The 14,768-nt window shown below is 49.0% G+C and overlaps 1 protein-coding gene across 1 annotated transcript in view; it reads left to right on the forward strand.

Moving 5' to 3' along the window:
* LOC126524999 (sodium-coupled monocarboxylate transporter 2-like) overlaps positions 1 to 14,768 on the forward strand; it is a 53,842-nt gene that overhangs the window by 35,110 nt on the left and 3,964 nt on the right. The window contains exons 5-7 of the mRNA XM_055067431.2: positions 498 to 607; positions 13,424 to 13,491; positions 13,576 to 13,662. Coding sequence (XP_054923406.2) covers positions 498 to 607; positions 13,424 to 13,491; positions 13,576 to 13,662 — 265 coding nt within the window. The remainder of the gene's footprint in view (positions 1 to 497; positions 608 to 13,423; positions 13,492 to 13,575; positions 13,663 to 14,768) is intronic.

The raw sequence follows: 14,768 nt of genomic DNA on the forward strand, positions 1-14,768 counted from the left end.
TTGAAGATACAGAAGCTTTAGCGAGACACAGCTCGCAGCTCACACGGGAAATTCTAGAAGCTGATTTCATCAGAAAACTGGGTGGTGTGTGCGTTAGTACCCACTCTATCACGCTGACACCTAGTGAAGTCATGTATCTCAACATATAGAAATAGTAATGTTCATATTTTTCAAGTGACGTTGTTCTTAGTAAAATGACTTGCTGTTAGAACATTCCTTGGGACTGCCGTTCATTTTCTGCGCATGCCCCTTCTTGTAGATATAAACATGATGTGGCAACGCAATAAAATATTGTCGGAAGTCAGCGCAGTGTATGTCGTCTCTCGCAGTCTTTGTCCTTCGCGCTGTACGTCATTTTTACCAAACATTAACTCGGAAGCCTTGAGGCATCAGAGCCCTATGTCAGGGACAAGACTTCCTGATTTGATCATCGTAAGAAAATTTATGTCCAAAATGGTCGCTGCATTCCTCAATATTCCACTTCTTGATTCTCGCAGCACCGTGTCGTCGGTCGTGAATTCAAATGCAGCTACAATCTACATGGATGTTGTCGCTCCCCACTTCGACTTGAGTAAGAGAAGCGCCGTGGTTCTGATGCGTCTTTTAGGTGAGTAGTACCACCTTCGATCTTCTTAAGTAAGCGCTTTATTTAAGCAAGTTTTATTGTAGCAATATTTTAGGCAAGTTTATGAGCAGCAGCATCAAAGCGCTTGTCGGATGCGTGCGCTCTACGATGCGGGCGATATACACGTGTTATAATGGAGCGTTTAGAATCAACACTCCTTTAATAAAACAGACTGTTGCTGTAAGCCTACTGACACTGGGAGGGAACAGCGTAAACCTCGAGCTTGTAATCGTCATCTTCTTGTATGAGCGGCGCACTATGCTTCTCCCAACAGCTATAATATTGTTGCGGAGGAACCAAGAGTGGCGCCAGCCAGTAGACGACGATTTCTCGTGTAGAGGTTGAACCGGTCTCTACAGCCATGTTGTCTGTGCATCATTGCCTCTCTTGTAAATATTGTGAGTCCATCTTTATATGTGACTTCCGCAGCGTACCAAATTGGGGAGAGGTGCGGGGTACCCACGAAAAAGAAACAAAATTTTAAAATAGTTCATTCGACTCTGTGAAGGTGGTTGACTAGCGAAGCTGTTTAGTGCATGACACCGAGGTTACACATAGTTTTGAAATAAGTTACGAACTCATTTATTGTCTAAATGGGTGGTCGTCGTTGAAAAAGGTACGCGCACTCATTTATTGTCTTGATCTGTGGTCATTATTTCACTCGTAAGTGCAATCAAAATTTTTTGATATTGACAAATTGATGCACGTACGCCGATGAGTGGTCGATTGGGCCAGATCGGTGTGGCATTGCAAAGGATATGTCTGCAACATGGAACGCGTAAACCATTCCCTTTTCGGCACCGACACATCCACACTGAAATTAACGACAACGAAAACAGCAGTAGTGTAATCGTAGTTAACTCACCCAAAATTGTAAGCCATGAAGCTTACGGGATTATGAGTGACTGCATTCTTGCTTATTTACGAAGGAATGAGCCATTCCTCACGTGGTATGGGCCACTGATGATAACAGTTTTCGACATGCTCGTTCTGTATGTTGTAAGCCTCATTAGAGAGAATTTAAGCACTGTTCACTTCACTTTGCTGTGTGCTTGTGGATACTACCTTACGGGGCTATGGATGGATGGATGGATGCAAAACTTTAATGAAGGTACTGAGGTACGCGACTCAGCGCGCTGCGGGCCGCTCCCACGTTGGGACAGTCAGGCCATGCCCGACCGCCGCATCGTGGGCCCTCTGGACAGCCCATAGTTGCGCCCCGGCATCGGGGCTCTTGATAGCGGAGAGCCACTTCTCCTCATTGATTTGTTCTGTGCCCCGTAACGAGGGGCAACGCCAGAGCATATGGTCTAGGCTAGCGATGTCATTGCAGTGCCTGCAAGAATCAGTGGCATAGGTGTCGGGATAAAGCTTGTGAAATAAAGCTGGGTTGGGATACGAGTCTGTTTGCAATAATCTGAGGGTCAATGCCTGCGCTCTATTTAACTTCTTGTGTGGAAGGGGAAAGTCTCTCCTGCCGAGATAAAAGTGCTGCGCAATTTCATTGTATGTGGTCGGTTGATCTCTGTTCTCCACCACTGCGGACCGGCGTTGGAGTCCTCCATGGTCGCGGAAAGCGAGACCTCGCGCCTTGGAGTGGGCCAGCTCGTTGAGGTTTGTGGGGCCTCCCATGATGGATCCCATGTGAGCGGGGAACCACGTGAGGGTGTGGGTAGCGATGCTTTTGCCGTCGAGGATGCGAAAGGCTTCCTTACACACAGCGCCAACGCTGAAGGCGCGGATGGCTGCCCTGGAGTCGCTGAAGATATTAGCATGTTTGTCGTCCAGGAGGGCCAAGGCAATGGCCACTTGCTCGGCCGCACGCGACGACGTGCTTCGTACCAAAGCGGCGTCAACGGTCGAACCCCTGTGGTTGATCGACACTACCGTGAAATTGTTGCAGTTGTCATACTGGGCCGCGTCAACGAAGCAGCTGCCGCCAGGGAGTTCTGTCGCGCGGCGTAGGAGCGCCACCGCCCTGGCCTTCCTTCTTTCTACGTTGCGCTGGGGATGCATATTGCGCGGGGCAGGCGATATGAGGATGCTATCTTTCTGCTCTTTCGGAAGGCCCTGATAGGCGTCTTCGACAGTGGCCGGGGGGACGCCCATCTCTGTTCGGAGTCGTCTGCCTGCCCTGGTGCCGGAGAGCCTGAGAATCTGTGCCCTTTCTTGTGCTTCTGCAATTTCTTCCAGGGTATTATGAATACCCAACTGCAGGAGTCGGTCGGTGCGTGTGTAGTTTGGTAGTCCGAGCGCGCTCTTGATCCCCCTCCTTATCATGGCATTTAGCTTGTCTCGCTCGGCCCTCTTCCAGACGTGCATGGCCGCTACGTACGTGAAATGGCATAACAAGAACGCGTGGACTAGCCTTATCAGATTCTCTTCGCTCAGGCCTCTCTTTCTGTTAGCCACCCGCCTGATTAGACCGATGACGCTATCCGTCTTCTTTGCTAGTTTGTGAATGGTGATGCTATTCGTGCCCGCCCCTTCGAGTGTCATTCCCAAGATTCGAATGGACGCGACTTTGAGAATGGGATCTCCGCACTTGGTGTAGAGATTAATGTCAATTTCAGTGGGGGGTTTCCAGTTATGTGGCTTGCGGCCCTTTCTAGTTGGGCTGTAGAGAAGGAGCTCCGATTTGTTTGGGGAGCACCGGAGTCCCGTGTCGGTTAGAAAGCGCTCTGTAGTGTCGACAGCTTCCTGGAGAGCGGCTTCGACTTGTCCGTCACTGCCACCCGCGCACCAGACAGTGATGTCGTCTGCGTAGATCGTGTGACCGATGCCCTTGACCTTGCCTAGGTACCTTGAGAGGTCGACCATTGCGATGTTAAAGAGGAGCGGTGAGATGACTGACCCCTGAGGGGTGCCTCTTCTGCTCAGCTCCATTTTCTCTGATTCCAAATCTCCAGCCTTGAGGATGGCGCATCGTTTGCTCAAGAAAGATCTGACGAAGGCATGGAAGCACGAGCCTAGGTCAAGTTTGAAGATGGCGTCGAGAACGAACTCGTGACGGATGTTATCAAAGGCCTTCTCCAGGTCCAAACCAAGGATGGCTCTCGTGTCCCGAGTGCAGCGTTCCAGGATTTGTATCTTGATAAGCTTCATGGCGTCCTGGGTGGAGAGGCCTGGCCTGAAGCCTATCATGTTATGAGGGAAAAGGTCGTTGGTCTCGGTCGTTGGGGCTATGAGCTATTTCATTTTTTTACGGGCATATGAGCGATTGATTATGATAATTTTGGTTCACGGAGAACGTGCAAACAAGCTGGGAGACTGGTTCAGCCGTCCCGCCGGCGGTAAAGCGCTGCTAAGAAAGAACTAGCGACCTGCGCCCAGACTTCCACAGAATCATACATCTCTTACATACAGGCTGTGCTGGCTCTGTGCTGTAAGGCTGACAGTAATATGGCTGACTCCGACTAGGTTGGGCGTGTACTTAAGGGGATCCCTGACGATGCTTTCAACCTGCTTATGTGCAAAAATTGTGAAACAGTACAGGACATCACAAAAAGAATGTCAACGCTTTGAGCAGGCCAAGAGCCGCCGCATTGCAACGCCGTTCGCACGCCTGCCGAACACTGCGACATTCTTATGTGATGACAGGCGAGGAGTGTAGCGACCGTCATCATCAGATGAACTGACGCGGTTAGTGCGCCGAGAACTTCAAGCCATGGCTCATGCAGCCCCTTTTTCCCTCCCTAGTGAGCAGAACAACTTGCCTACAGCTCCATTTGTGGAAGAAATAGTCCGCGAAGAACTCGCTAACCTTGGACTTTATTCTGTATGTGCCGTTTCTGCTTCACAGTGGTCTCAAGCTCCAGGTCCATCGAATGCTTCGCGGTATCCTGCACGCTACCGAAATCCAGCAGAGTGGCGAACCACAGACAGTCGGTCAATCTGTTTCGCCTGCCGGCGTGTAGGTCACTTTGCTCGCCATTGTAACAACCGTACTGTTTCCTCCCCTCTGCGACCACCATTCATCCATTATTATCGCCCCGAAAAGAGTGAGCGTAGTTACTAGCATCCATTGACGCCGAAGCAGCCAGACAATGACGATCTTGCTCCTTGCAACAGTCGTTCTTCGTCATTCCGACGTCACCAGTCGTGTTCACCACCAGCTCGTAGAAAATGGTTCTATCGCCGCAAGTTCGTCGCCTACCGTCCCTGATGATTTCCCGAAGCCCATCTAGGGAAAACTACGTGATGAAGCTCTCGGAGGTGACGCCGCATCGACGACTCGACCGCAGAGCCCTCTGATCGTTTTGCCGACCAAGCAGAACTTGAGGGACGTTTTAGTCGATGGCGTCAGTGTCTCAGCACTCATTGACACTGGCACGCAGGTCTCGGTGATGAGTGCCCAATTGCGTCGACGCCTGAGCGAAGTTCTTGCACCCGCTGCATCACGCACCCTCCACTTGACCGACGTAGGAATGTCTACCGTGCTTCGTATATGCACCGCTCGCATTGACATCGCGGGGCGCGTAAAGAGTCTTTTGTTTGCCGTTTTGGTACAATGCCCTTACGACGTTATACTCGGCTTAGACTTTTTATCGTCCCATTTAGCTGTCTTTGAATGCGCGTCTAGTGTCTTTCAGCTTGAATTGCCCCACGGCTGCTACAGTCCAACAGTCACACAACCATGGTTATGCTGTCCCGAAGACACCCACCTGTCGCCTCACCCACTACGTGCTATCGTGAGTCACGTGAGCGGGAACACATGGGCGCGTGTCAGATAGCCTCGAACCCTGCGATCGGCAATACGCGGCGGCCGCCTTCGTAAAAAAAGTGGAAAGGAGGACGCTGTTCTACTTACTCGCACTCACAAGACGCGTCTCTTCGTACAGTGTGGAACATCGCATCATCAGCTCGCATTGATAAAGATGTTTGATAACGCGGATACTGATAATTTCGTGTACCGAAGCGTGGCCAATAGAAGCACTGTTTAAATGCGTAAACAACCGAGAGCTGCTTCCCTGGGAAATCTGTTTATCTGTCTGGAACACATGACACGTTGTGCTCCATAATATATACATGAAGTCCTATGGGGGTATATATGAAGATACCTTGCGCTAAACTCACGAACGGGCGCCAAAAAGCTGCGCCATAAAAAATGGCATGACTGAAAAAAATGACTCGCTGTAAGTCACTGCGCACGCAACCATGTTATCCCCTATTGGCAGCCAGTCAAATGTAGTAAGCTGCTGTTTTCGGGAAACGCAGCAGTGGTGGAAATGCCAATAGCCGATGAGCGCTCTCTTTCCCCTCTGTTTTCGATAGCGCCATCCGCTTATCGTTATACCTCCGTTTCGAGGCTATTTACGTGTTCCAACTCATGTTGATCACGAGAGTACGTCCATGTACTGTCATTCCCACATGTTTCGACCCATATTGATCACGATATTACGTCCGTGCACTGTCATTTCCATCTGTTTCGACTCATTGATCACGATAGTACGTCCGTGTACTGTCATTCCCATCTGTTTCGACTCATATTGATCACGATAGTACGTCCGTTTACTGTCATTCCCATCTCTTCCTGATGGCGTCTACGTACTATGTCCCACTGCTGACATACTGCTTGAAATAACTTTGGCCGGTCCCCATACCGTGCTCACTGCTACAGGAAATGAGACTTTGCTCGCTCTTCTTAATTTTAAATGCTCAAATTAACTTCTTCGCAGAAGCATGTCTTTGGGCGACATCTCGCTTGTGAACGATTGCAAGATATCGGCTTTTGACGCCGACGTTCCATCACCCTCTACAGGAATCTCCGAATCACAGACTCTCACAGAAGAATTTAGCCAGATGATTGCAGCTGATCAACTTCCGGCACAAGCTGCTGGCGTCCGCTTTTCTTGTAAGATTACCGCGAAATTTTTTACCTTGACGACCATTCTTTAGTACAGACATCGGCGGTCACCCATCGTAGTTAGACTGGAGACGCCAATCCGATACCCCGCGGCCATATCGTGTTTCACAGGCTGAACGGTAAGTGATACAAGGAGAAGTCGATAAGAAGTTGAGTGAAGGCGCTAGGCGTTATCGAGCCATATTGCAGTACGTGGGCGTCCCCTGTAATCCTGGTAAAGATGAAGGACGGCAGTTGGGGCTTTTGTGTGGATTACAGACACCTCAACAAAATCACAAGCGAGGATGTCAACCCTTTGCCGCGTATTGATGACACTTTGGACTGGTTGCATGGAGCCAAGTACTTCTCTTCGATAGACTCCCGATAAATCTATTGGCAGATCTCGGGAGGTGACATGGAACGTGAGAAAACTACCTTCGTTTCACGAGATCGCCTCTACCAATTAAAAGTTACGCCGTTCGGCCTTTGTAATGCCCCGACAACTTTCGAATGACTCGCCGTGGTTGCTTAGTTTCTATAGTGTTGGGATGCTAAGAACGAGGTCGCGGAATTGAATCACGGCCACGGCGGCCGCATTTCCATGGAGGCGAAATGCGAAAACACCCCTGTACTCAGGCTTAGGTGCGCTGTAAAGCATAGAAGGTGGTCCAAATTTTCAGAGTCCTCCACTACGGCGTGCCTAATAATGAGATCGTGGTTTTGGCGCGTAAAACCCCATAATTTAATTAATTTTAATTTTCACAACTTTTTAAACATTTAGGGACTCCTTACTTGCGGCTAAAAATGGTCCGTATGTCTGTGTTATCGAGACGATGTCTTTTCACCAACTTTCACCACTGATCTAACGTGCCTAACGGCTATTCTTGCTGTTTTCCGACGCGCCGGCCTGCAATTGGACTCATCCAAGTGCTACTTTGGACGTCATCAAATTAACGTTCTTGACCATCTCGTTAGTGCCGCTGGTTGTAAACCGGACCCTGAGAAGATTCCGCTGTCCAGAAGATTCCTGTTCCGTCTTCCACCGCTAACGCAAGAAGCTTTATCGGGCTATTCTAGTGTTTCCGAAACCGCTCGCCCGCTCACCTACTTAAGTAGGACGTTGATTTCACATGGGGCCTTGCTCAAACCAAAGCCTTCTCCGCCCTCGTAGGCTTGCTCACACCTCCTCCATTGCTGGCTCATCATGATCCATCTGCCGCCACTGAACTTCACACGTATGCCAGTGGCCATGGAATTGGGGCTGTACTTGTTCAATAGCACGGTAACGCGGATAGCATAATTGCATACGCCAGCCGCCTCCTAGCACCAGCCGAGAGGAATTTCTCAGTTACTGAACGGGAGTGCCTGGCATTATTTAGGGCAGCTGCCCAATTCCGCCCCTACTTGTACGGCTGCATATTCTCCGTGGTTACCGATCCCCACGCCTTGTACTGGCTTTCCTCGCTTAAAAACCCGTGTGGGTGATTGAGTAGGCGGGCGCTACGGGTGAAAGCATGTCCATTTGCGGTTTTATAGAAGCCATGCCGTTTGCGCAAAGACCCCGACTGCCTCTCCCATCATCCTATCGAACACCCTTAAAGTGATGCGCATGACACCGACTCTTGCATCCTCGCCATTTCTGATTTTCACGGCATCCACACTGAATAATGGTGTGATGACTGCTTATGTGTTCTAATCAACCATCTCAATTCTGGACATTCGGAGACCATAGTGCGTATGTTCGTGCTCCGCGACGACGTTCACTACCGTCACAGCTTACGCCCTGAAGGACCCGAATTTTTACTCGTTGAACCAGGCCATCTCCAGACATCAGTTTCTAAGCAGTTGAAAGACCCTACTAAAGGTCGTCTCGGCGTTTTGCGTACTTACGACCGCGTATGGCGTCGCTTCTACTGGCCAGGCCTGCACCGCTCTTTGCATCGCTAGGTTACAGCGTGTGCGCTCTGTCAGCACCATAAAGAAATATGTAGCGCTGCCCGCTGGAGGCCTTCACCCCTCGATGTGCCCTTAGAACCATCCTTTCGGGTTGGCTTCGATCTTATCGGCCATTTTCCGACGTCGAAATCTGGAAATAAATGGGTCGTTGTCGCGACTGATTACATGACGCGGGACGCGGTCACGCGAGCATTGAGCACAAGCTGTGCAACTGGCGAATTCTCACTGATCGGGCCACACTTTCTTGTTCCGAGTTGTAAACAACTATTTCGCAGCTAATCTGCCGAGCACAAGCTTTCCACCACCTACCACCCACGGCTCAATGGCACGTTGACATAAGTAATGTCAGTGTGGAAGGTCCCGCATATGTGAGAGCGTAGATGGCGGCGAACTACCAAGACCTAATTGCATCCTTCGGAAAGATAGTGTCGATGGTACAATAGGAGCCCATCGCGAGAATAATGTGATGAAATGAAATGACGGCGTATTTCCCGCAAGGCTAGTGCAACGTGGGTTGATTCAACAAACGGATAAGGGAAACAAGCCACGGGTCCTTTCTTTGCTCTTGAAACATATTATTATTATTATTATTATTATTATTATTATTATTATTATTATTATTATTATTATTATTTCCAATACTGTTAGCCCTTGCGGGCTGTTACAGGGGTGGGGGAAAAAATTTTCCACAAACACGATGGCTGATGGCACGATGGCAACACAAATTGATGATGGCTAAGGAGGACGCGTCGTAAGTAGACAAAGACGGGGCCACAACACCAGGTGGGAAAAGTGAGCGGGTAGACCATCTGCATCAGACTGTTTGCGTCCCTATCGGTATATGGCGAGAATGTCGTACTGCCGGAGAGCTAATGCCCAAAGGGCAACTAGATCAGATTGATCTTTCAAGGAGCAGGGCCAACATAACACATGGTGATCTGTAGCCGCGTCGAATGGACATCCGTAATGGTAAGGGCGAAACTTTGCTATGGCCCTTATGACGACTAGACACTCGTTCTCCGTAACGGCTTCAGCTTTAGTGAGCGCTAGGCTGGCGTAAGCAATCGCGTACTCGCCAAATACATGTCTAGGCTAGGCAAGTACAGCACCGAGGCCAACCCCGCTAGCGTATGTGTGGATTTCAGCGGGGCGATTGGGTCGAAATGTCACTTGATTGGACGTGGCGTAAATTGGTGGCACAGTGTTTCGAAAGCATCGTCGCATGATGCTGACCATAACCAAAAGTCGCGGCTTCTGCGGAGAAGTTCAGTCAAAGGTACTATGACTCAGGCAAATTTACGATCTCTTCGACGAAAATACAAACAAAAGCCGATGAAGCTGTGAAGTTGATTCATTGATGCCGGTTTAAGGAAGTCGGAAAAGGCAAGCAGTTTTGTTGGATCCGGAAGGACGCCATATCGGGAGACGACTTGGCCAAGAATAAGCAGCTTCAGGGCACCAAAACAACATTTCCTTAAATTTCGTTATAGGCCAGAGGAACTGAGGAAAATTAGCAGACTTTCTAGGTGTCCGAGATACGTCCCGCAATTATGTGAAAAGATCACAATACCGTCCTGGTTACACAGGCACGTCGGCCACTTGAGGCCGCAGAGGATGCTATCGATCATGCGCTCAAAAGTGTCAGCCGCGTTGCAGAGCCCGAATGGCGTCACAGTGAATACATATAAGTCATCAGGACTAAGAACGGCTCTTTTAGGGAGGTCCGCCTTAGCCATTGTATTTTGCCACTAGCGGGAGCGCAGGTCTAACGAAGAACAGAATTCAGCTCCTTGTAAGGAGTCCAACGCGTCTTCTATAACAAGCAGCGGACAGACGTCTTTGCGCGTGGTCTTCTTCAGTCAGCAGTAGTCAACACAGAACCTCACTGAACCGGTTTTTTTTCGTTACGAGAACAACCAGTGAGGTCCCTGGGCTATTTGAGGTTTGTATGACGCCACGCTGAATCATGTCCTAAATTTGTACTGGGATGATACGGCGCACAGGGGCTGACATACTATATGGGCGCTGACGTAAAGGAGCTTGAAGACCAGTGTTGACGTGGTGAGCTGGCTGTAATACTTCCCAAAGAAGGTTGTAGGAAATCGAAGGTGACGCGGAAGCCTTCAAGGAGATGAGCTGCGGAGGAGAAGATAAGCGTCGACGCATCGACAAAGGGCGAAAAGGATGGTCGAGAGGGTAGAGCAGAAGCGCCAACGGTATCAATGTGAAAGGAAGGGGGTTGATTAGGAAGGACACATGTAGAACAGAAGCCAAGTTCGTCAAGAAGGCCAAGGCACTCAACCCGCAGTTAAGTGGAGAAGTCGGGAAGCGGATCGGAAATACAGATAGCAGTTGAATATCGCCAATAGCCAGTGCGCCGAAAAGAACCAGAAAGCACTTGTGACGGACAGTGGTTGCAGAAGGTGTAAAAAGCATAGTTGAGCTCGTAGGGACGTCACAAAAAAGAGGTAACAGAGAGGATTAGAAAGGGGGTATTGCAGTGTCAGCGGGAATACACTTTTGCAGGCAGAGACGGCTAGTCCACGAAAGCGAGGTCACAAAACGACGAAAACTCGACTTCGGCGCGCGCACAGTCGATGACGGCGCGATGAGTGGAAAAGAACTGTCTACCCCGTATTTCATAAAGGAAGCGTTTCCAAAGCACAAGCTCGACGGTGCATAAAACACCTTGAATAACGACGCGTGCTGTGCACGCTGCGAAAGGTCGGACTCGTTGCGAAACGGCAGTGCTCAATGTAAAGTCAGCAAGCGGCGTCATTACTTTTCAGAGTTCATGGCAAAGTTTGTCAGTCATTACAGAGAATGCCGGCCCATGTAAACAAGAGCTAAAACAGGCACACTGTCTACGCTGGCGGGAAGAACCTTGGAAGGGTACAAACGAGGTCTTGAAAGGTTCAAAAAGTGCGCAGTTCTTGCCCCCGGAACTGCGGCGTCTAGTTTTCCTCAGGTACAGGCTAAGGTGTCACAGCATTGGTGATAGGGAAAGGTGACATGGTGAAGGTGACCGGCATGCGTTGAAGTTTCGGCGAGTGTAAGAGAAGGCGTCAGCACGACTACCACCCCTATTGAAAAATTTTTACGATGATTCTAGGAGAAATGAACGAGATGTATGCATATTCCACAGATTTGACGAGAATCGAACGGTATGCTATGCATATTCAAAGAGATCTTGTAGAAAATGTGCAACATCTGTATGATGTGCTACGCAGATTTTACTAAGTGCACAAGATTTATGGGATGTGCTATCAGAGCAAGGACACGAAAGGCAGGCAGGTCGACCAGACGAGCACCCGGTTAGCTACCCTAAACTGGGGGTGGGAGGAAGGGGAATAAAAGAGGAAAAATGGAGAGAATAAGCACTGAGTGCGTGTGGGAGGAAGCACAGGGACACTGGAAACGGTGTCTTAAGCCGCTGCTCTTCAAGCATTCTACTAGTGCACGAATCGCTTTTCGTGCCAGTGACGAATGCGGCCACGGTCCGAGTATCTTTGACTCGAAGAACTGCCTTGAGTCCAGTCGCTTTAAGGTTTCCCGCAGAGAGAGACGTTGTACATCGTAGCAAGGACAGGTACACATTAGGTGCTCGTGGTTTCCTCGCAACCACAGGAATCGCACATCGGGCTCTCGGTCATTCGAATACGATAGGTGTATGCGTTCGAAACACCACTCCCAACCACAAGAGGCACAGCAAAGTTGTTTCGCCGCGGGAGAGGCTAGGTGGCATTTGTAGCAGTAGTGTGGGGTCCAGTTTATGCAATCGGCAATAGAAGGCACTTGAACTCTACAGATCTTGTAACTTTTGCGTTCAAGTAGGCGAAGTTCCCTGGCAAATTCCGACCTCGCCAAAGATGTTGTACGCGTCTGGGTGTCTTCGTGAGAAGATCGGGCAGCTTTGAGAGCAAGGTTGTTGCCGACGATGCCACAGTGAACTGCAATTTATTGAAAGGTAACGACAGATGCAGTAAGCGAATCTATACTGGCAGGCAACAGCGTACACCTCGAGCTTCTCCATCGTCAGCTTTCTGCATTAGCATGCAGCGCGCTGTGCTTCTCCGTATGGCGCTAATATTCTTCACTACAATAGCTATACGCACACCCAAATACGCTTATATCTATATATATATATATATATATGTAGCAGCACGAACGAGGCAACGGTCTGAAAGATGAAACACCGCTTTTGCCGAAGGCACCCGCGTGTATCCGCGTTTCTCCGCGTTCACCAAACATGGGCAGTGTCCGTGACTTACCCTGACTACAGTCCGTTCCACTGACTGCACTCGGCAAGTTTCTACCTTGGAAGAAGAGTTGGGCTCGTTTGTTATGCAATATAAGTTGCTGTTGTAGATATTTGTTTTCGTGTGCCTGCGCAATTACATCACGCGAACACATGCACGATGCATATATATATATATATATATATATATATATACACGCATATCTTGTAACTTTCCATGCTACTTCGTACGGCCAGACTTGCCTCCCACTAGCAAGTTTAAGCCTTCCATCAAGCAGACGTTTGGGGGTTGAAAAAAAATATTATGCTCGGATCTTGCACGCTCGACGAAGCTTCGCATGTCGACAAAGTGTCGCCTAAAAACTCCGAACACGCGGTTCTTCTTAAACCACAATCGCACATCTAGTTCTGTTACACGTTCCAAGAATGATATTTACATGAGCAATCGCAAAAATATTTTATCTGAGAGTAAAACGGAGTGAGGATAGCGTCGAAAACGTTACGGAGTCTAAATTTGGAGTAAATTTACAGCATAGAAATTAAGTCGGCTTGGAGACAAAGCCAACAACGGTTAATATTCTTCCTTGCTGGAATTTTAACTGCACTGGGAGAGCAGAAGAACGCTCCAGTCGCGAGAATATCCTCTATTGTTGTGATTGACGCTGCCTTGATCTATGTGGAATACAATGTCTCTACGCTCCCAAATACCCAGCAGCCTAAATTTTTTTCTTTCTTTCAGCGTTTGCAAGCGGCGTTATAATGACGCTTTTTGCGATAGCCGTGCCAATGATGGGATCGGCTACACGGGTACGTACTGTTGTTGACACTACCCACGGCTCTTTCGCGTGTTCCTTTCTCGTGGCTTATTCATAAGAATTTCTCTGGACGCAGCTGTTCGTCGCCTTTTACTCGTCCGCTTCGGGACCATTCGCTGGGCTCGTACTCCTTGCCATCTCGTCTCCGTGGGTCAAAGCAAAGGTAAGTTTTTGCCAGCGTGGAGACAATCTACCTGTCACTGTACCTGTTCAGCGAAGCGCATTTGCATTATTTGCTCGTTGCGTTTCCGCATTCTAACAGCATATAGCAACACCACCTAATGCGTCCATGAAGTAGTATGTCGTCAACAATCATACAGATATTCGTGTCGCGTTGCCGCCGTCTATGTGAACACCACTGTGCAGTACCTGATGCGAAGGCGCATTCGCGGCTCGAGCACCCCGGGTTTCAGGCCGCGTTATCTGGGAGATGCGGCACACGGAACTTGAAGATGTTCTGGCAACACGGAACGCTAGCTTCACCGCAAGCACGCGCACTCCCACCTGCTGGTGCACACCCTCACGACGTCAGTGTTGCGAACACGAGTTCTCGCGGTCACCTAGAGAAAGATCTTTCTGTGCACCCTTGGTCGCATGACACCGCGCTATTATACTCAGAAAGCGAATCTTTACTGCAGCCTGTGCAACCCGTAAAACTACAAGCCTTAGTTCGGCCATCGCTGAAAATTGCGAGTTTATTTCCTTCTTTTACTCATGATCACTAACCTATAAATTATAACTGCGAGTTGGCGTAGTTAGAACAGATTCATATTTGAAAAAAACATTTTTGTACAACACAACCAGGGACAAAAAAAGGAGCAACACAAGGACGAGTGCTCTTCGCTCACATAAAGTTTTGTTATAAATTATTTGCCTAAATTTTTGCGAACACGGAAATAATGCCGGTCTTTAACGCAACTATTGGCCACTAGCCACTTTCATGTGAGAGTGCTACAGCTCTGATAATTTCAAATTGATCCCTTGTGGCACATCTAACGTGACGAAGTCTTGATAAGTCTGTAGCATAAATGATGAAGTAGGATCCTTTGGTTCACAGATCAAGTTATTGTCACAAATATTATGTGGAGATTGAGTGCTTGTCTACAACTTTTGCTATCTTGACCGAAAAATGCGGAGGGACTTTTGTGGGACACTGGAAATACGACAACCGCGGAGCATTATCTGGTGAGCCGTCAGAGGCATTCGCAAAGAGCCGCAACAGCTTTGTTCTTTTATCGCCCTCTTATTTCAAGAGCGCGCATCCCTGAA

Source organism: Dermacentor andersoni, chromosome 3 (genome assembly GCF_023375885.2).
Source record: "Dermacentor andersoni chromosome 3, qqDerAnde1_hic_scaffold, whole genome shotgun sequence".
In the NCBI taxonomy this organism is placed as follows: Eukaryota; Metazoa; Arthropoda; class Arachnida; order Ixodida; family Ixodidae; genus Dermacentor; species Dermacentor andersoni.